This window comes from Scyliorhinus torazame, chromosome 4 (assembly GCF_047496885.1).
Source record: "Scyliorhinus torazame isolate Kashiwa2021f chromosome 4, sScyTor2.1, whole genome shotgun sequence".
Lineage (NCBI taxonomy): Eukaryota > Metazoa > Chordata > Chondrichthyes > Carcharhiniformes > Scyliorhinidae > Scyliorhinus > Scyliorhinus torazame.
In genome coordinates, this window is record NC_092710.1 from 295832317 (window position 1) to 295854989 (window position 22673).

The 22673-nt window shown below is 48.3% G+C and overlaps 1 protein-coding gene across 1 annotated transcript in view; it reads right to left on the reverse strand.

Annotated features, from left to right (window-relative positions):
- Window positions 1–19312, reverse strand: part of sec63 (SEC63 homolog, protein translocation regulator) — a 141356-nt gene extending 122044 nt beyond the window's left edge. Inside the window, exon 1 of the mRNA XM_072499956.1 lies at window positions 19125–19312. Coding sequence (XP_072356057.1) covers window positions 19125–19248 — 124 coding nt within the window. The 5' untranslated portion in view covers window positions 19249–19312. The remainder of the gene's footprint in view (window positions 1–19124) is intronic.
- Window positions 19313–22673: the final 3361 nt, after the last annotated feature.

A 22673-nucleotide genomic window follows, 5' to 3' on the forward strand; every position in this document is an offset into this window, starting at 1 on the left:
AGCGGCCAGTGACAAAGGAGAGCTGCAGGAGTTCATCAAGCGCTGCTTCGAGGAGCAGCGCGAGGAGATGCGCAAGGAGATGTTGGCGCCTATGCTTTTGGCAATTGAAGGACTCGGGATCACCCAGAAGGCCCACGAAGTTAAGATCCAGGAGGTACAGAAAAGAGTCAGTCAGAACGAGGACGAGCTCGTGGGCCTGGCGGTGAGAGTGGAGCAGAACGAGGCACTACACAAGAGGTGGGCGGGAAGACACGAAGACCTGGAGAACAGGTCGAGGAGAAAGAATCTGCGGATCCTGGGTCTCCCGGAGGGAGCCGATGCCGGGGCGTACGCGAGCACGATGCTCGAGGCGATGATGGGCACGAAGGCCCCTTCGAGGCCGCTGGAGTTGGACGGGGCACATCGGGTGCTGGCGAGGAAGCCCCAGGCAAAGGAGCCGCCAAGGGCGATGGTGGTGAGGTTTCACCAGTTCACGGACAGAGAGTGGGTCCTAAGATGGGCCAAGAAGGAGCGGAGCAGCAAGTGGGACAATGCAGAGACCCGAATATACCTGGACTGGAGCACGGAGGTTGCAAAGTGGAGAGCGGGTTTCAACCGGCCAAAGCGGCGTTGTACCGGAAAGAAGTGAAATTCGGAATGCTGCAGCCAGCGCGACTGTGGGTCACATACAAGGGCCAACACTATTACTTCGAAACGCCTGAAGAGGCGTGGACCTTTGTACAAGCCGAAAAGTTGGGACTCTAACTGAGGGTTTGTGAGGGTGGGGGGGGGGATGTTTGAGGTTTGATGTGTGATGGTTGTTGTATATAGGGGGTCAATCACGCGCAGGAAATGTTACATGGGCTGGGGGAGAGAGACAAGGCCGCGACAGGAGCTGCGCCAGAGGGGGCGGAGCGGGCTTTGGAAAGAACGGGGTTTTTTCCCGCGCGCGGGAAGAAAGGCAGGAAGGGGAACGAAGGAATGTATATTGATTGGGAGACTACAACACGGGGAGGTCAATGGGACGGCGGGGGAAGCCGTGGTCAGCAGGCGTCAGCTGACTTACGGGGGTGACATGGGGGGAGCAAAAAAGCTAAACAGGGTCTAGCGGGGGGAGGGGATGGGGGGATAAAGGGCTGCTGCTGCACTGTCCGAAAGGGAATGGGACACAGAAGAGGTGGTCGGGACAGGGGTCCCCCGTTTGGATGACTGGAGGGTGAGGGAGGCGTGGACACGGGACTGGCCCAGAAGGGCTCGAGTGTTCGCGCACTTAAAGGGATTGAAGGCGGACGTGGTCATGCTCCAAGAGACACACCTGAAGGTGGCGGACCAGGTCAGGTTAAGAAAGGGATAGGTAGGACAGGTATTCCACTCGGGACTGGACGCGAAGAATAGAGGGGTGGCAATATTGGTGGGAAAGCAGGTGTCATTTGAGGCCAAGACTATTGTAGTGGACAATGGAGGGTGATATGTAATGGTGAGCAGTAGGCTGCAATGGACGTGGGTGCTGTTGGTAAACGTATACGCCCCGAACTGGGATGATGCAGGATTCATGAAGCGCATGTTGGGGCGCATTCCGGACCTGGAGATAGGAGGCCTGATAATGGGAGGGGACTTCAATACTATGTTTGATCCAGCACTGGACCGCTCCAAATCAAGGACTGGAAAGAGGCCGGCGGCGGCCAAGGTACTTAGGGGGTTTATGGATCAGATGGGGGGGGAGTGGACCCATAGCGGTTTGCAAGGCCGCAGGCCAGGGAATTTTCTTTCTTCTCCCATGTACACAAAGCCTACTCCCGGATAAATTTCTTTGTTCTGGGTAGGGCGCTCATCCCGAGGGTGGAGGGGACGGAGTATTCGGTCATAGCCGTTTCGGACCATGCCCCGCACTGGGTGGAACTGGAGCTGGGAGAGGAGAGGGACCAACGCCCGCTGTGGCGGCTGGATGTGGGACTGCTGGCGGACGAGGCAGTGTGTGGGAAGGTGAGGGGGTGTATCGAAAGGTACTTGGAGGTCTACGACAACGGGGAGGTGCGGGTGGGGGTGGTATGGGAGGCGTTGAAGGCGGTGATCAGGGGAGAGCTAATCTCCATTAGGGCTCATAGGGAGAAGACAGAGGGTATGGAAAGAGAGAGGTTAGTGGGAGAGATTTTGAGAGTGGACAGGAGATACGCAGAGGCCCCAGAGGAAAGATTACTTGGGGAAAGACGACGGCTCCAGACGGAGTTTGACCTGTTGACCACAGTGAAGGCGGAGGCACAGTGGAGGAAAGCGCAGGGGGCGACCTACGAGTATGGGGAAAAGGCTAGTCGGATGCTGGCACACCAGCTCCGTAGGAGGATGGCAGCGAGGGAAATAGGGGGAGTCAAAGATGGAAGGGGAGCCACGGTTCGGAGTGCGACGAAAATAAACGAGGTATTCAAGTCCTTTTATGAAGAGCTGTACAGATCCCAGCCCCCAGCGGGGGAAGCGGGGAGGAGACGATTCCTAGATCAACTTAGATTCCCGAGGGTGGAGGAGCAGGAGGTGGCTGGTTTGGGGGCACCAATTGGGTTGGAGGAGCTGAGCAAGGGTTTGGAGAGTATGCAGACGGGGAAGGCCCCGGGACCGGACGGATTCCCGGTGGAGTTCTACAGGAAGTACGTAGACCTGTTGGCCCCGCTACTGGTGAGGACCTTTAATGAGGCAAGAGAGATGGGGACCCTGCCCCCGACAATGTTGGAAGTGACAATTTCTTTGATCCTAAAGCGGGACAAGGACCCACTGCAATGTGGATCGTACAGGCCAATCTCGCTCCTCAATGTGGATGCTAAGTTGCTGGCAAAAGTGCTGGCTACGAGGATCGAGGACTGTGTCCCGGGGGTGATCCATGAAGACCAGACGGGATTCGTAAAGGGCAAGCAATTAAACACTAACATGCGGCGGCTCTTAAACGTGATGATGATGCCATCGGAGGAGGGAGAGGCGGAGATAGTGGCAGCTATGGACGCGGAGAAGGCCTTTGACCGAGTAGAGTGGGAGTACCTCTGGGAGGTGCTGCGTAGGTTTGGGTTCGGGGGAGGGTTTATCAGTTGGGTTAAGCTCCTTAACAGAGCCCCGATGGCGAGTGTAGTGACGAACCGGCGGAGGTCTGAGTACTTTCGACAGTACCGAGGGACGAGTCAGGGGTGCCCCCTGTCCCCCCTGTTGTACACATTGGCGATCGAACCATTGGCCATGTCACTGAGGGAGTCTAATAAATGGAGAGGGGTGGTCCGAGGGGGAGAAGAGCATCGGGTGTCGCTATATGCGGATGACCTGTTGCTGTACATGGCGGATCCAATGGAGGGGATGGTGGAGGTCATGCATACTCTAAGGGAGTTTGGGGAGTTTTCGGGCTAGAAGCTCAATGTAGGGAAGAGTGAGCTCTTTGTATTACAGGGGGGGAAACAAGAAAGAGGGATAGGGGGCCTATCACTGAGGAGGGCGGAGGGGAGCTTTTGGTATCTGGGGATCCAGATAGCCAGGAGTTGGGGGACCCTACATAAACTGAATCTGACGAGGTTGGTGGAGCAAATGGAGGAAGATTTCAAAAGATGGGACATGTTACCGCTCTCGCTGGCGGGTAGAGTGCAGTCGGTCAAAATGGTGGTCCTTCGAAGGTTTCTGTTTCTGTGCCTTCCCATCGTGATCACTAAGGCCTTTTTTAAGAGAGTAGGTCGGAGTATTATGGGGTTTGCATGGGCGAATAAGACCCCAAGAGTAAGCAGAGGGTTCCTGGAACGCAGTAGGGACCGAGGAGGGTTGGCGCTGCCAAACTTGAGGAGCTACTACTGGGCAGCAAATGTGGCAATGATCCACAAGTGGGTTATGGAGGGAGAGGGGGCGGCATGGAAGAGGATGGAGATGGCGTCCTGTAAAGGAACGAGCCTGGGGGCGTTGGTGACGGCACCGCAGCCGCTCTTGCCGACAAAGTATACCACGAGCCCGGTGGTGGCGGCAACGCTAAGGATCTGGGGCCAGTGGAGACGGCACCGGGGTGCAATGGGAGCATCGATGTGGTCCCCGATCAGGGGTAACCACCGGGTTGTCCTGGGGAAGATGGACGGGGGGTTCCAGAGCTGGCATCGGGCGGGGATTGGAAAAATGCGGGACCAGATCATCGACGGGACGTTTGCGAGCCTAGGGGCACTGGAGGATAAGTTCAAGTTACCCCCGGGAAATGCCTTTAGATATATGCAGGTGAGGGCTTTTGTGAGGCGACAGGTGAGGGAATTCCCGTTGCTCCGGGCACAAAAAGTTCAAGATAGGGTGATCTCGGGGGTATGGGTCGGGGAGGGCAAGGTGTCGGAAATACACCAAGAGATGAAAGAAGAGGGGGAAGTGCTAGTAGAAGAGTTGAAGGGTAAATGAGAGGAGGAGCTGGGGGAGGAGATCGAGGAAGGGCTGATGCCCTGGGTAGGGTTAATTCCTCCTCCTCGTGTGCCAGGCTCAGCCTGATACAACTTAAGGTGGTTCACAGAGCGCACTTGACGGGGGCGAGGTTGAGTAGGTTCTTTGGGGTAGAGGACAGATGCGGAAGGCGTTCAGGGAGTCCGGCGAACCATGTCCATATGTTTTGATCATGCCCGGCACTGGAGGGGTTCTGGAGAGGAGTGGCGGGAGCAGTATCTCAGGTGGTGAAAGTCCGGGTCAAGCCAGGCTGGGGGCTAGCAATATTTGGAGTAGTGGACGAACCGGGAGTGCAGGAGGCGAAAGAGGTCGGCATTCTGACCTTTGCGTCCTAATAGCCCGGCGAAGGATCTTGCTAATGTGGAAGGAGGCGAAGTCCCCCAGCCTGGAGAAATGATATGGCTGGGTTCATAAAGTTGAAGAGGATTAAGTTCGCCTTGAGGGTCTGCGCAGGGGTTCTACAGGCAGTGGCAACCGTTCCTAGACTATCTCGCGGAGCGTTAGAGGAAGGTCGGTCAGCAGCAGCAGCAACCTGGGGGGCACCAGCAACCATTCTGGTCCACACAGTACTCAATCTAGGTTACATAATTTTTGCCTGAAATTCCTTACTAGATAAATATATTACTCATTTTCAAAGTGAATATTATCTGTTTATTCCACCTTCCATCTATTCTTGCTCAAGATTCAACACGTTTGCATTTATTGTCCTCTAAGGCCCAATTAAGAAAGTTGAGCAATTATTAACTCGTCCAGCAGTTTTTTTTAAAAACTGGCAACAACCGATTCTGCTAAAAGGACAAACCAAAATATATCAGCTTGTTTGTGCAATTAACAACTGGCGAGCAATTATGGTTAAGTGCAGGGTCAGGGTGCACAAGGCATCTTAATTACTATTCACTTGCTGAAACTGTGCTTGGGTGAGCACTGGCTGAGCACAGAAAGGCCCCATGGTCAAGTGGCTCGTCAACCTCACTATCAAGTTGCACCTTGAACGAAAGTCTGGAGCAAAGGACTGGAAGTCACCCTGGAATCACAGCAGTAGGAAAGCCTTTGGGAGAGGACTGGGCAGGAAACAGGGGGGGGGGGGGGGAGAAATCGACAATTAAAGGAGTTTCTATATTCAATTTTTAAAATGGCACATAGCTCAAACCTATTTCAGAAACCAAAAACATTAAATGTTGAACTAGTACACTGCAGAGCAGGGTTTCCCAAACCGGGTTCTGCTGGATCCATCCAGGAGTTCCAGGTAGGCTGGGCTGGTGTATAAGATTTGAGAACTGCTATGAAACAGCTTGTTCAATCAAAAGCTGGTTTCACCCTTCATTGGCTGTTGATGGACTGAGCAGCCAATGCAGTGAGCACCCAGCCCGAGTGTCCAAGCTGGAAAAGCAAGTCCTGAAGTCTAGGCCAGGGTGGGGCATGTTGGGGAGAGGGGGCACGCGAGATGTCAGTGCGTGAGTGTGCACACAAGGCTCTCCAGTGAATCCCTGAGCAGCCAATGTAGTGAAACTCTAGCCTGAGTGGACAAGCTGGAAACTATTTGGGGGGGGGGGCTTCTCGAGCATGACTCCAAATATTAAAGACTTGGTGTGCAAAAGCAGCAGCCTCACCCCTCGAATTAAAAACAACAAAAAGGCAAAATTAAGTACTTTGTCGATTGAGAGAACATTTTAATTATAATAAATGTATACGTAAGAAACAGAAAGAAGTTTTATAAATTTGATTTGTACCTATTGCTCAAAAACAATCAATATTGTTGTTTAACTCTGCAACAAAAGAATTCTTCTCAATGGTTCCTTCAATACGCTTGGGATGCCAAAAGGGTTCAGTGGCCAGAAAAGTTTGGGAAACCCTGTCTTAAGAGTATTTAAAAGCCATGCCATTCTTCATTAAAGCCAAGTTTGTGACATTTCTTCATAACTTAATAACTCACTCAACCTGACATGCCCAGAACATGTGCACATGATTCGCCAGCCCTCCCACATACCGTCCACACTTATTCCCCACCCCCAAGAAGAACTGACTCATCCTGGATATCACTATGCATCCCCTTAAATTGGATGAGGCTTCACAACGAGGAAGCACACCCCGGCCCCCAACGCCACCCCCAACTCCTTATCGCACTTGCGCCGAATCTCCTCCACGGAAGCCCCCTTTTCCTCTTCATCGGCTCTCCATACATATCCGCCACTCCACCCTACCCAATGTCATCTTTGAACAATAACCTATCCCGCAGCACCGGCGGCTGCAACACAGGAAAGGGCGACACCTCCTTCCTAACAAAGTCCCTAACCTGCAGAGACCTGAACCTATTCCCCTATGGTAGTCGATACATCTCCTCGAGTTCCTCCAGGCCCACAAACTTTTCTCCCACAAACAAATCCCTGAAGTACTCAATCCCCACCTGCCGCTACCCCCAGAACCTCGTATCAAACCTATGATTGTCACGCACGCTTTAATTTAATACGCTGCATGCTCTTCAAACCTTTTGTTTTGATGTCCTTGGGCAAAGGAAGTGTGGAGACTAATTCAGTGTACAAATCAAGTGCATTGTGAAACCAGCTGCTAGGAAAACTGTCAGGCACCCTGCAAGCATTTTAATCTCTTATTCTTGCCTCCTCTTCAACATTGGTGGGGAAAGTGCCCTAAAGTCACTGATGACAGGGATGATCCCACTTTAGGGGGGAGGTGGTGGTGCAGTTGTAATATCACTGGATTAGAATCCAGAGATCCAGGCTAATGCTCTGGGGACACAGGTTCAAAATCCACCACGGAAGCTGATGGAATTTAAATACAATGAATAAAATCTGGGGTTGAAAACAAGTTTTTACAAAAAATTTGTTCATGTGCCGATGTTTATTGTCCATTCCCAATTGCCATCCTTACCTGCTGTGGCCTACATGGGGTTTCAGACCCACACCAATATGGTTAACTCTTACCTGCCTTCTGAAATGCCCAGCAAGCCACTTTCCAAGACAATTAGGGATGTGCAGCAAATGTTGACCTTACCAAGAATAAAAATAACTGGATTATTATCCTGTCACCTTGCTGGAAAATACAAGTGTGAACGATCAGGTGTGGAATGATTGCTGGATTTCAAAGTTTCTTCCTCACAATTAAACAGCTTTTTGATAGTAACACTCTCGTACCATCAGGCAGCGGTTGGTGACGACAAAACCCCAAAAGGAAATTGGTCCTTAAAGACAGAAGGGCGAATACTGATTCAATTCTCTATCTTTACTAAGTAGCCACTGATTTATAACTTAACATCTCTATGTCTTTTCTTAAATATGATGGGCAAAACCAGCTGTCCTCCAACTATAATCTCAACAACGCATGGAGGTCTCAGTATTGTAGACAGCACGGTAGCACACGTGGCTAGCACTGTGGCTCCAGTGCCAGGGTCCCAGGTTCGATTCCCCGCTGGGTCACTGTCCGTGCGGAGTCTGCATGTTCTCCCCATGTCTGCGTGGGTTACCTCCGGGTGCTCCGGTTTCCTCCCACAGTCCAAAGACTTGCAGGTTAGGTGGATTGGCCATGCTAAATTGCCCTTAGTGTCCAAATAAAGGTTAGGAGGGCTTATTGCGTTACTGGGATAGGGTGGAAGTGAGGCTTAAGTGGGCCGGTGCAGACTATGGGCCGAATGGCCTCCTTCTGCACTGTATGTTCTATGATCTACTTGAGCCGGGGCTCTACAGCAATCTACTTATCCGAATATTGTATCCGCCTTAACAATTGTTGCCATGCATCAATAGATACCAACATAAAACAATCTGGAAAAGGACAGAATATGCAAAATATGCAAGTTTGCAAACAACACTGAATTAAGAGGAAAATTAGGGTAAATCCTTCTGCATACGACAGCACTGGTATGTCTTAACTAGGTCAACTGGTGGAAGACAACTCAATGTGCAAGAAATCAAGAGACAGGAGAAATTGCACAGTGAGCAAAGAATCATACTGATAGAGAAGAATTCTAAAAGACAGCACTTTTCACTGCCTCACTATTACAACCAATGAAGTACTTTTGAAATAGTCACAACAGTAAAGAAATGGGGCAGCCAACTTACAAACATCAGGTTCCCACAAATTGTCCGAAAATAAATGATCAGATAGATCATCCATCGTTGGGTGTTGGTTGAAGGATAAATGCTGACCAGGACACCTTTCCTCTGATCAGTGCCATCTGTTTTTTTTTTTAGCCTGAGAAAGCAACCTCTGTCATCTGAAGGATGACAGTGCAGCACTTCAACACTATACTGAAGTGGCAGTCTCAATTCTGGACCCTAGCCTCTTGAATGTGTCGTGAAGCGCATGACCAGGACTCAAATTGAGTGGCAACATTGAGCCAGGACTGGCATGGTTTATCGCGCATGAGTCAATGAAATGATCAACACTAAGCCTAGCTGCAGTAAAAATGTCAAAGAAGGTATGGAGCTACTTTGGCAAAAGGAAAGTATAAACCAGATGGTTGTATTGTCACTGTAAAAACAGTGCTTCCCAAACCTTTACCTGGCGTGACCCCATTTTAATGCCTCAAACTGAGGCACACCTTGGAGTGGAGTTCAGAATGATCGAAATGGCTTCAGGATTTAAAAAAAAAAATAGAACCTACCTTTTCACAGGTTTCTATTACAACAGCAATCAGGCCTCAAAGATCTGGGCATTACAGCATGCCCAATAGAAAAAACCCATGAGGATTTAAAGGAGCCCCGCAGCTGTCAGAATTCAGTTGGAAGTCCACGGCAGCCATAACTGCCTCAGTTTGTGAATCCAAGATGTGGTCTCTGTGGGGTCACGCCCCACAGATTGGAAGCCCTGCAGTAAAATCTCATCCGGAGCAATTGTGCAGTTTTAGGAATCTGGTGATGAAACTTAAGTTGTTAGGAAGAGATGTTGTGTTTGTTACTGTTGGACAATATGACTGGATTGCTGTTTCAAAGTTCATGAAGAAATTGAAAAGAACAAATCCCAGCAAAATATCAGGAGCCACAAGTTAAAAATCGGAATATGAATAAACAGGCAAGGAGGTGGACACAAAACAGCATGATATGGGAAGGCTGCTTGCTGTACAAATGTAAGTTGTTGCCAACAGGGCAGACAGGTGATCACAGAATCAGTGGCACACTGGATTGTATCAGCAATATAAATTCTCCACACCTATCATATAGAATCCCTACAGTGCAGAAAGAGGCCATTCGGCCCATCAAGTCTGCACCAACGCAGGGACTTCCGGTGGGAGCATGTAGGTGGAGGTTGCACGTTAGGTGGCTCCTGCTAGAGTCTCTGGTTTTTGGACTATTATCCCCGGTTTCAGGGGTAGTTTGTGAATGAGTTGGTGTGGTACGTTATGTCCAAGATCCAGAAGAACGGTGCTGGAAAAAGGGGGCACGCAAAAGTCTGTCGAGGGTGTCCGCGAGTCCTGCAGGAAGAAGGATGGTGGGGGCTGGGTCGTTGGGTGGGCCCCCTCCCCTCACAGTGGAAACGCAGACTGAGGTGATGTCGAGGGAGTTCGAGAAGCTGCTCGTGCAGCATATGAGAGGTGCTGCAGAGGGAGATGATGACTGTGATGAAAGAGTGGATGGAGGAGACGATGCCCCGGTGAAGGCGGCAATGAAGACGACGCCGGTCGAGGTGAGACAGCAAGGAGAGAAGTTGAAGGGGATGGAGGAGGCATTGTCGCAACATAAGAGTCCTGTTCACTTTGATGGATGAGGAGCTACGGAGGATGGCGGAGGCCAACAAAAGGTTCAGAGCCAAGGTGGAGGACCTGGGTCAAGGAGGCAAAATCTGCGAAGCGTGGGCCTTGCCTGAGGGCCCGAGGCCGATCGGGTACCTCACAAAGATGTTGGCTACAAGTTCGGACAGGGCACATCGGTCGCTCAGGCTGAAGTCCAAAGTAAATGAGCCACCAAGAGCAGTCATAGTTTGTTTTCATTAAGTTCCATGTGAATGAGAAGGTCTTGAGTTGGGCGAAGCAGAGACGAGAGGTGGGCTGTTTAGCACAGGGCTAAATCGCTGGCTTTGAAAGCAGACCAAGGCAGGCCAGCAGCACGGTTCAATTCCCGTAACAGCCTCCCCGAACAGGCGCCGGAATGTGGCGACTAGGGGCTTTTCACAGTAACTTCATTTGAAGTCTACTTGTGACAATAAGCAATTTTCATTTTCAAGTGGGAAGGCGTTGGTATACAAATATACCAAGACCTGACGGCCTTTGGACGGGTGAAGACGGCATTGTATAGCAGCGGAGTGAGATTCTGAGTGGTCTACTCTGCGAAATTGAGAGTGACGCACAACTCAAGGGATTTTCATTTCGAGACAGTAGAGGTGACGGAGGCATTCGTGAAGACTGAAGCACTGGGACTGAAATGATAGTTGGGACTTGGTTTGTGGGGATGGGGATTGTGCTTTTTACGGAGGGTTTTCCTTTTTTGATTGGAGTTTTGTTTTTTCTGTCTTTTGCGTCCACGGCAGGAGAAAGCAGTGCTGGTGTGAGCTATATATAGAGCTCCAGGGCCTCTTGTGAAAATACAATTAAGAAACTGAAATTGGGAACAAAGTAGTATAAAGATGATTTCTTGAGGTATGGCTTTAAGTGTGCCAATGCAAATCAGGATACAAAGCCCACGTGTGTTATATGCAGAGAAGAACTGGCGAATGAAAGTTTTCTTCAAGGCATTTGAAGACTAAGCATGATGAGTTGAGGACAAACCTCTTTATTTTTTTCCAAAGGATGCAGCGAGAACTTAAATCGTCAGCTGAAGTCCTTAGCAGAAATGCAACATTGAATGACGAAGCAAGTAAGATCGTGAGGACGAAGCAGGCTCACCTGCCGCATTAAAGCTAAGTAATAATGGTGTCGCGAAGGTCGGCCAAAGTGAGTCCCAAAGATCCGTCGGTTGGTAAAAGAGGGTCCCTGGGGAAAAAAGTTTGAAAAACATTGCCGTACAAAATCAAGGATGAGCCGGCTGTTTGAGGAGGTGGAGTGTGTCAGTGAACAGTGTGGGAGGGCCCTGCGATCCATATACATATGCTTTGGTCCTGCCCGAATTTGGAAAGGTTTTCGAGGACAGTGTTCAGCACCATCTCGGAGGTTTTCCATGTGGAGCCCAGCCCCTTAGAAGCCATGTTCGGGATGTCGAACCAGCCAGAGCGGCATGAGGGTGCGGGAGCGGGGGATCCTGCTGGAGCTTTTGACGCTGGAGAAGGTGAGGTTTGCACTTAGGGGGACGAATGAGATGTTCCATAATTGTTGGGGTTTATTCATCAAGCATTTTCGGGAGCTGGTTACTTTTGACTGTTATGGGGGAAGGGGGGGCTGGGATTTGGGTGTTTTTGTTCGGGTTTTCGTTTTGTATTGTAAAATTGTTGAAAATTTGCTGAATAAAAATACTTTTAAACAAAGTCTGAACCAATGCTCCGAAAGATCTCCTTACCTCGGCCCTCCTTCCCTGCTCTATCCACCTAACCTGCATATCCTAGGACATTATGGGGCAATTTAGCATGGCCAATCTACCTAACCTTCTTCAATTTGGGCATGTTACACAACGTCTGAAAAAAAATCTAAACAGACTTGTAGAATAGTCTGAGAAAGATTTTTAAGTAAGACTCTAGCAATTGCAGACTAGACAAAAACTGACAACGTAATTTGCTTAAGAATGGGAGCTTGATTATTCCTGAATATTCTTGAAGTTTTCCAACACCTAAAAAAAAAAAGAGTCGGTTATGTCCCAGTGTACAGGTTGCATTGCTGGATATTGAGCTCCATTTCTATTTAGCATAAGAAAACCCTGTTTCAATTCCTGTGTTTGTCTGAACATGATAATCAACAAAAGGAGGTAAACAAACTAACCTTGATGCAAGGAAATCTGTAGGAATGTTTCCTAATTCAAGCACATTATGATTCACAGAATTTTTTTATTCAGAAGTCATGAAGAGAAATCATTCCAGTCACATGCAAGATAAGCTGTGTATATTTACACACTGGAACTGCTTCACAAAATGGCCCAAAGATAATTAGTTGCTTAACCATTTTAGTTTTGATGCAACGTAGCACAAAGATATTATTCAAACACATCTGCCAAGACATGAATGAAATTTAAGAACAATTCTAGCACACTCAACAAGAGAGCTAGGAGTGAGATGAGGAGAAACTTCTTTACTCAGTTGTTAGGATCTGGAATGCACTGCCTGGGAGGGTAGTGGAGGTGGATTCCATGTGGTTCAAAGGAGAGCTGGACATTAAATGAATCACCTTCAAATATGAGGACTACGGAAATAGGGCTGGGGAATGGGACTAGCTAGGTTGCTCTTTTAGGAGCCAGTGCAGACAGGATGGGCCGAATGGCCTCCTTTTGCACTGTAAATAACAAACAAAATCAAACACATGTTGCTGTTTAATTCAAGCTATAAAATTGAAGCATTATTTCAAAACTGAAGTATTTTTTTCCTTTCAGACACACAGTATGGGATATAATAGCGGCTTTAGTTCTTGATGGAAATGCATTGGATTCTGTGTATTTAAAACAAGTTAAAATATACAACCTAACAGGTTAGCTCAGCTGGCTAGATGGCTAGCACATGGTTCAGAATAATACTAACACCACAGGGTTCAATTCCTTTGCTGGCTGAGGTACAAAGAACAAAGAAAACTACAGCACAGGAACAGGCCCTTCTCCCCTCCAAGTCTGTGTCGATCACGATGCCCCAACTAAAAAAAACCTTCTGCCCTTACTCGGTCCGTATCCCTCTATTTCCTCCCTATTCATGTGCCCATCCAGATGACTCTTAAGGCTTGGGACATGCCTCCTTGCCTGCCCCATGCTTGATGCAGAGTGGTGCCCCTCACCATTTGTCTCGTTTAATAAAAAGTTTTTTTGTTTTTTTTTATAAATAATTTACGGGATGCCCGCGTCACGAGTTAGGCCAGCATTTATTTCCCATCCCTAGTTGCCTTTCAGAAGGTGGTTGTGAGCTGCCTTCTTGAACTGCTGCAGTCTCCGAGGTGTAGATACACCCAGTGTTGTTGGGAAGGAGCTCCAGGATTTTGACCACAGTGAAGAAACTGGAATATATTTCTAAGTCGGGGTGGTGAGTGATTGGAGGGGAGCCTCCAAGTAGTGGGGTTCCCAGGAACCTGCTGCTCTTGTCCTGCTAAATGATTGTGGTTATAGGGTTGGAAGGTGCCAAGGAACATTGGCGAGTTCCTGCAGTGCATCTTGTAGATGGTACACTGTTGCTACTGTGCATCCGCGGTGGAGGGAGTGAATGATTGTGGAAGGGTAGCAATCAAGCGGGCTGCTTTGCCCTGGATGGTGTTTGGCTTCTTGTGTTGTCTCATCCAGGCAAGTGGAAAGTATTCCATTACACTCCTGACTTGTGCCTTATAGATGGTGGACAGGCTATTGGAGGGAGAGGCAGAGGGTTTGCTCGCCATAGGATTCCTAGCCTTTGACCTGCTCTGCTAGCCACAGTATTAAGATGGCTAGTTTAATTCAGTTTCTGATCAATGGTAACCCCCAGGATAGATTGTGGGGGATTCAACAATGGTAATGACATTGAATGTCAAGGGCCGATGGTTAGATCTTGCAGGAGGGGGTCTGGCACTTGTGTAGTGTGAATGTTACTTGCCACAAGTCTTCAGTGCTATTGCCAGAATATTGTCAGGGGCCGTAGCCTTTGCAGCATCCAGTGTCTTCAGCCGTTTCTTGATATCACGTGGAGTGAATCGTATTGACTAAAGACTCATACCTGCGATGCTTGGGACCTCTGGACCCGACCGAGATGGATCATCCACTCAACACTTCTAGCTGAAGATTGTTGCGAATGCTTCAGCCTGGTCTTGTACACATGTGTTGGGCTCCTCCATCACGGAGGATGGGGATATTTGTGGAGATTATTCCTCCAGTGAATTGTTTAATTGTCCACCACCACTCACACCTGGATGTGGCAGGACTTGGAGCTTAGATGCATTTGTTGTGGAATCGCTTAGCTCAGTCTATTACCTGCTGCTTATGCTGTTTGGCACACTAGTCCTGTGTTGTACCCTCACCAGGTTGACACATTTTCAGATATGCCTGGTGTTGCTCCTGGCATGCTCTCCTGCACTCTTCATTGAACTAGGGTTGATCGCCTGGCTTGGTGGTAATTGTACTCCTGGGGAAATGCGGACCATGAGGTTGCAGATCGTGGTTGAGTCCAATCTGCTGCTACTGATGGCCACAGCACCTCATGGATGCCCAGGAGTTGCTAGATCTGTTTGAAGTCTATCCCATTTGGCACAGTGGTAGTTCCACACAACACAATGGAAAGCATCCTCAATGTGAAGTCAGGATTTTGTCTCCACAAGAATTGTACGATGATCACTTCTACCGATACTGTCATAGACAAATGCATCAGCAGCAGGCAGGTTGGTGAGGATGAGGTTAAAATATGATTTTTCCCTCTTGTTGGTTCCCAAATCACTTGCTGCAGTCACAGTTTAGCAGCTATGTCCTTTAGGACCCGGCCAGCTCAGTCTGTGGCGGTACTCCCGAGCCACTCTTAGTGATGGAAATTGAAGTTCCCCACCCAGAGCATATTTTGCACCTATGCCACCCTCAGTGCCTCTTCGAAGTGGTGATCATAATAATCTTTATTAGCGTCACACGTAGGCTTACATGAACACTGCAATGAAGTTACTGTGAAAATCCCCTAGTCGCCATACTACAGCGCCTGTTCGGGTACACTGGGGGAGAATTCAGAATGTCTAATTAACCTAACAAGCACATTGTTCGGGACTTTTGTGGGAGGAAACTGCAGACTCCACACAGACAGTGACCCAAGCCGAGAATCAAACCCGGATCCCTGGCGCTGTGAAGTGCTAACCACTGTGCTACCGCACGTCCTCAACTTGGAGGAATACAGATTCATCATCTGATGATGGATGGTACATGCCAATCAGCAGGATGGTTCCTTGCCCATGCTTAACCTGAAGCCATGAGGCGTTATGGGATCCAGAGTCAATATTGAGGCCTCCAGGACAACTCCCTCCTGACTGGAGACCACTGTGCCACCACATCAGCTGGGACTGTCTTGCCAATGAGACTGGACATACCCAGGAATGGTGATAGTGGTGTCTGGGACATTATGCTCCCTTGAGTATGCCTAGGTCAGGCTGTTGCTGGACTAGTTTGTGAGACAGCTCTCCCAACTTTGGCTCAAGCCCCAGATGTTAGTGTGGAGGACTTTGTCGGATCGACAGGGCTGGGTTTGCTGTTGTGATTTCCATTGCCTGGGTCGATGCCGGGTGACCATCGGATTCAATCCTTTTCCGTGTTTTTGTAGCAGTTGAATACAACCGAGTGGCTTGTTAGGCCATTTCAGAGTGCATTTAAGAGTCAGCCACATTGTTGTGGGTCTGGAGTTACATGAAGACCAGGCCAGGTAAGGGTGGCATATTTCCTTCCCTGAAGAAAATCAGTGAACCAGATGGGTTTTTAATGATAATCGACAATGGTTGCACGGTCATCATTAGACTTTTAATTCCAAATATCTTATTTGAGTTTAAACTCCACCACCTGCCATGGTGGGATTCAAAACCAGGTCACCAGATCATTACCCTGGGTCTCTGGATTACTAGTCCAGCAACAATACCACTACCTCAACACCTCCCTGTGATGCCTACGGTCCCTCGTTGACTAGACCTCGGTGTATAGGGAACAATTGCACGGTTTTCGGATGATACAAAACTCGGACGGACTGTGAACTCTGTAGTACTTCAAAAAGGTCATAGGCAAGTTGCAGATATTTAATGTTCAGAAATGTGAAGTGATTCTTCCTGAAAGGAAGGACATGGAGAGACTATACAAAATAATGGGTAAACCCTAAAATGGGTGCATGAACAATGAGACCTTGGTGTATAGGTGTATAAGGCGGGTAGAGCGATTAATAAAGCACTTTATTCAAGGCTTTATTAGTAGAGGTATAGAGTACAAGTGCAAAGATGTGTTAAACTTGTATAAGACACTAGTTCAGTCTGAATTGGAGTATTGCATCCAGTTCTGGGCACCGCATTTTAGGAAGAATGTGAAGATAGTGAAGAAATGGGGCAGCACGATGGCAAGCACTGGTGCCTCACAGCACCAGGGTTCAATTCCAGCCCGGGTGACTGAGTGGAATTTGCACTTTCTCCCCGTGTTTGTGTGGGTTTCCTCCGGGTGCGTCGTTTTTCTACCACAGTCTAAACATATGCTGGTTAGGTGGATTGGCCATGATAAAAAAAATTGTACCTTAATGTCCAGGGATGTGCAGGTTAGGTGGGATTACAGGGTTAGGGCAGGGGAATGGGCCTAGTTCGGGGGTTCTTTCAGAGGGTTGGTAGACGGGATGGCCCAATGGCCTCCTTCTGCACTGTAGGGATTCTATGAAATCACAAAAAAGATTCATGAGAATGGTTCCGTGGATGAGAAGCTTCAGGTTGAAGGTAGATTGGAGAAGTTAGGACCATTTACTTCAGAGAAAAAACAGAGGAGATTTTATCGAGAAGGCACGATTTAAAGCAATTGAAGAAAGAAGCAAAAGCGATGAGAAAAAAGCCTTTTCACACAGCGTGTACTTAACTTCTGGAATGTACTGCCCAGGTATGGTGCAGGTTCAATCAAAGCATTCAATGTAGAATTAGATTGTTATCTGAAAAGGAAGATTGGGCAGGATTTCGGAGAGAAGGCAGGAGAGTGACATGGGGAATTGTCTACTCGAAGAGCACCCAGTGCAGATGCAATGGATTAAATAACCTCCTTCTGCACTGTAGTATTTCTGAGATTCTGTGACTTCTGATTATCTACCTTACACAACTTAAATGGGGGGGGGGGAAGAGAAAAAGAGAGAGAAGAGGCAGGTCATGCAAGGAGCTGTTTCATGATGCCGTTCATGACAAATATTTCAGGGCTGCATCATTTATCATTTACAACCATGGAGAACTGCAGATGAGCTTGACTTTGACTCGAGGCAACAGTTCAACCAGTTATGAAATTGTTTTGTAAGTCAATGCAGACATTACATTGGGATACAGGATTCATAATAGAATGGGGCAGAGGATCCCACTCCAAGCAGTGTACTAACTAAATAGACGTGTGGCCTTAGAGTTAAATAAGATCAGAAATTACTTGTACCCTTTAACAAATGTAGACAGCAACTTTATAGTGAATTAACACATTTAACTCTAGGCTTTGACCTGGCACTGTCCCTTTTAAACAGTACAGTATTTTAGTGGAATAGACAAATTTGGATCGGAATTACCATATTAAGGATGCTATACATGGCATTTAGCCAATTTGTGCAGTTATTCACTCATTGCCATCAGGTCAACACCAGTATGAATTCATAACCCAAAATAGTCCAATCATAACCCAAAATAGTCACTCATTTTCTAACTATGTTGAATTTGTAATGATTTTGTTAGCATAAATCATTGAGCTATGCATCAAATCTGTTGTTACACATCAAAATGTCCTCGGAGCATTAATAAATGCAAAACCTGTCTGTAGTTTGCTTCCCATACACAGACACTTCTCACATTAAAGTCCTAGAAATTGGCTCAAATGTCATCAGTCCATTAGATTCAGTTACAGGAAATTTATAATATTGGAGGCCCATCAGCATCTATAAAGATAAAAGTCATCATAACATTTGAGGTGCAACTTTCAGTAAACTAGAAGCTGGTCTTTTTTGCCCTCGCAAATGTTGACAACCTGCTGAGCACTTCCAGTATTAGTCAAGAGTCCCAACATTTGAAACTCTTACTTTACTTGTACAAACATGAAATACCGAAGAACAAACATTTTGATATCAGTCGGGATAAGAGAAAGCCGAACTTAGACCACCTTGAAGCTCAAATGTATTTAAGTTCCTGGGCAAGACATATTAAAGGTAAAGTCGCCATAATCCCAGGTGGCCACAGGTTATTTTTGGGGGGGGGGGGGGGGGGGGGGAGGAGGAAAGTTAGAGAGTGAACTGACTGGTGGCGATTTAACCCGAGGATCATCACACCTCAGGCGATGGGGCAAAGTTGAGAAGCCAGGGCCTTCACGAATAACCTCAGCCGGTACGGGGATTGAACAAACCAGTTGTCCAGCAAACGGAGCTAAAACGGCCCCCCCCCCCCGGAAACATATGGTGTGGCAAAAAAGTAACACATCAATGCAGCTGGTACCAAGGATACCGCTGGAAAGATTTGTTCAGTGACACCTCAAAACCTCTTCGCCCCCCCCCCCACCCACCCAACACATAAAATAAAAGCACCAACACCATCCCGCAGCTTTTCGGAGACAAATGGAAGAGTTAATGAATCGACATGTGATAAGCCCCTGCTTAAAATAAACACAACACAACCCTGAACTTTTTAAACTGATAAACCGGCACAAGTGGGAACAGCCACGGATTATCCATCCAGAAACTTTTAGGCACAACTTCCCAGTGACCACCGGCTGCACCCAGAGGTGGCTGGGGAGGGAGGCTGCAGCCCGGGGTGGGGGCACGAACCTCCCCCCCCGCCGCCCCGCGAAATACAGCAGGCCCCGCAACATGGGCTTTGCTTCAGGGAACTCTGGTGCGTGTTGAGCGGGCAGCATGAGTCCATGGGGGGGGGGGGGGGACGCTCATTGGTGTCACAAGGAAAACAGATTGCATTTTTGTATTCTTCATTTTAAGAACAAACCTCCTCGACTAAGACTCACCGTCGTTCTGATCTTTGGGCCAGAGGTAAAAAGTAGCCGGGATGACGAGAAGTCCGACGAACGAGGTGAGGAAATAGAAGGAGGTATTGCCGCTGTCGTCGTACTGGAACTGCTGGCCGGCCATTGCTGGCTGCCGCCGCTGCTCCTCCTGGGCCTCAGCTGCTCGGCTCCTCCAACACAAGCACGGACGTGGCACTGCGCACGCGCAGCGGGCGGCGGCGGCGGCGGCGCTGGGACACGGCGTCACGTGGGCCCGCCCGCGCGGCCGCCCGCCCCGCCCCGCCCGGCCATTGTTGATAGAACGTAGTCTCGTGCCTCCAGGCATATTGTGACAGACGCAAATCAGCTCGGGTTGGGAATGTTCCGCCTGATGATTGCACCACCGCATACCTGAACGTGGACACAATTTCAGCATTCCCCTTCCACTGCCACCCCCACACACACACATTGATGACCCCCTCCCCTTCGTGCTACCTCTCGCCTCGGTGCCAAGTTTGGAAATTTAGCAGCCGACACGTTCCAGAAAAGTTCTGACAACAACTCTTGAGATTTGGAAGCCCACTGCATCCTATTTGGATAGCACTGTTGCTTCACAGCGCCAGGGTCCCCGGTTCAATTCCCGTCTTGGGTCACTGTCTGTGCGGAGTCTGCACGTTCTCCCCGTGTCTGCGTGGGTTTCCTCCGGGTGCTTCGGTTTCCTCCCACAAGTCCTGTAAGACGTGCTGTGTGCTGTTAAGTAATTTGGACATGCTACATGTTTAAAATTCTATATACAGTCCATAAGAGCAAGGAAGAGCTGCTTAAAACTGCAAGAACAAAAAGAACTCTAAAAATGACATCCAGAAAGAAAAATGTCAGTATTTTGGCCATTTGATCAGAGCAAATGCATTAGAGGGCAACAGAGTGGAGGGCAGCAGAAAGAGGGGTCAACCTAGACATGGTTGGATGACTGATGTCACAGAGCAGTTGCAGATAAGTTACGGTGGATGTGTGAGATGGCCCAAGACGTACGTGGCATAGAACATTACAGCGCAGTACAGGCCCTTCGGCCCTCGATGTTGCGCCGACCTGTGAAACCACTCTAAAGCCCATCTACACTATTCCCTTATCGTCCATATGTCTATCCAATGACCATTTGAATGCCCTTAGTTGCAGGCAGGGCATTCCACACCCTTACAACTCTCTAAGTAAAGAACCTACCTCTTGACATCTGTCCTAACTATGACATTAGATCTAGTAGGAGAAGCTACTAGTCGCAGCTGCAGGAAAAAGATATAATAAATATGTAAAAGGCTGAATGGGGCATCCAAATGCTGAATTCATAATTGAGGGTCGTAGAATGGTTACATTAGAGAAGGAGGCCATTCAGCTGGTCATGTCCATGGTTCTCTGCAAGGACAACTCAGCTAGTCCCACTTCTCTTACCCTGTGGTTCTGTAATTTAAATCCAGCTGCTTATCCAATTCCGTATTATCCATTAATAAAGATTATTATATTATTAATATTTTGAGCTCATTATTGTGCTACCGTGCCACCCAAATGGGGCGGTATGTGGAGATAAGTGTAAAACCCCAACTCCAAAGCTCAAGCAGCTGGAGAGAGAGCAGTATTACGATCCTGGACTAGACTCCAATAGTGACTTGGATATTTTAGTTTATTTATAAGACTGTGCAGAAAGAATGATTTGCTCCAGGAGTGATTGCATGAAGAAATAGAGCTTGGTTATTTTTAAAACAAAACTTACGCCGCCAAGGTCCCAGGTTCGATCCCGGCCCTTTGGTCATTGTCCGTGTGGAGTTTGCACATTCTCCCCGTGTCTGCGTGGGTCTCACCCCCACAACCTAAAAGGGTAGGTGGAGTAGCTATGCTAATCGGCACCGGGCAACAGAGAATTCCGTCCTTGATCTCACACTTGTCTGAATTGAGTTACATTTACCATTTTTCTGCCCATTCAATCAAACCATTGATATAATTATGGCGACAACAGATATCCTCGTCGCTTTCAACTGCATGGCCAATTTTTGAGTCATCTGCAAATTTCCTAATCATGCCTCCCACATTTGTCTAAATCATTAATTATACAACAAACAGCAAGACAGAAACAAAGTACGAATTGAGAACACCGCCCACATCATCTGTATCAACACATAAATTACCATATACATCTCTGATAGGCCCTACCCTTCCTTAGTTATTATCTTGGCCCCAATGTACTGGTAAAACATCTTTGGGATATCTCTGATTTTACTTGCCAATATTTTTTCACGTCATCTCTTTGCTTTCCTAATTTCCCTTTTTACTTCACCCCTGTGCTTCCTATACTCCTCTAGGCTTTCTACAGTATTAAGCTTTTTGTGACTGTGATAAACATTTTTTCTGCATATCTTACCCTGTATGCTTCTGGATAACCAAGGGGCTTTAGATTTGGCAGTACTGTAATAATCTGCATGGGACACACAGTGAGGGTTCAATATGTTTCCCCATGTGGCTCGAGGAGTATGAGCTCCCCTGCTAACTATGCGGTTGGTACCCATGTTGGATATAAGGTCGGCCACATTGGAACCGACCGACAGAGAGAGCGGACCTGGTGAGATTCAACTGGGACCCTTGTAATTATTGTGTTCTTCTAAATAAACATTTTCTTTTGTTTACTCATCTGACTTCCTTCTCCTTTATTAAAAGTACCACCCTTGATTTCCGGTGGCGGCCATGATGTGAATGGTCGCACATTTGGTGGCTCCTGCTTGTGGCGGTTTTTTCAAACCTTTTCTCCGGTTAATGGGTGGATGTGAGGAGGCAAAAAGGTGCAGGAGAGTTAGTGGAAGAGAGTGATCAACTGGTGCATGTTCGTGAAGGGGAGGCCAACATCAGGAGGTTACTTAATGTGATCATGATGCCACCAGAAGGACGCGAGGTGGCCATGGACGCAAAGAATGCCTTTGATCGAGTGGAGTGGGAATATCTATGGGAGGTCCTGGGGCGGTTTGGGTTTGGCCAGGGATTTATGGGCAGTTGTATCAGGCACCAGTGGCGAGTGTGCAGACGAACCGGGTGAGGTCAGATAATTTTAGGTTACACCGGGGGACGAGGCAGGGGCGTCTTTCAGAGCCTGACAATTTTTATCCCCACGCCTTGGGGATAAAAATTGGAAGGCTCTGAAAGACGCCCTGCCTCATAAAAAAGTAAATGCGGTGATCTCAGGATTTGTTTGGACGGGTAAAACCCTGCGGATGAGAAGGTGCTGCTGGAGTGGGGGGGGGGGGGGGGGGGGCGGAAAGAGGGAGGAGGGAGGCTGGTTCTTCCAAATTTTATAAATTATTATTGGGTTACGAATATTGTAATGATCAGGAAGTAGGTAGTGTGGGAGGGGTCGGTGTGGGAGTGGGTGGAGGTGGTCTCATGTAAAGACACGAGTTTGGGGGCACTGTTAACAGCACCTCTGCCGTTCCCTCCGGCCAGATACTCCACAAATTTGATAGTAGTGGCAGCCCTGAGGGTGTGGGGACAGTGGAGGCAGTACATGGGGTTGAAGGGGGTGTCGGTGTGGGC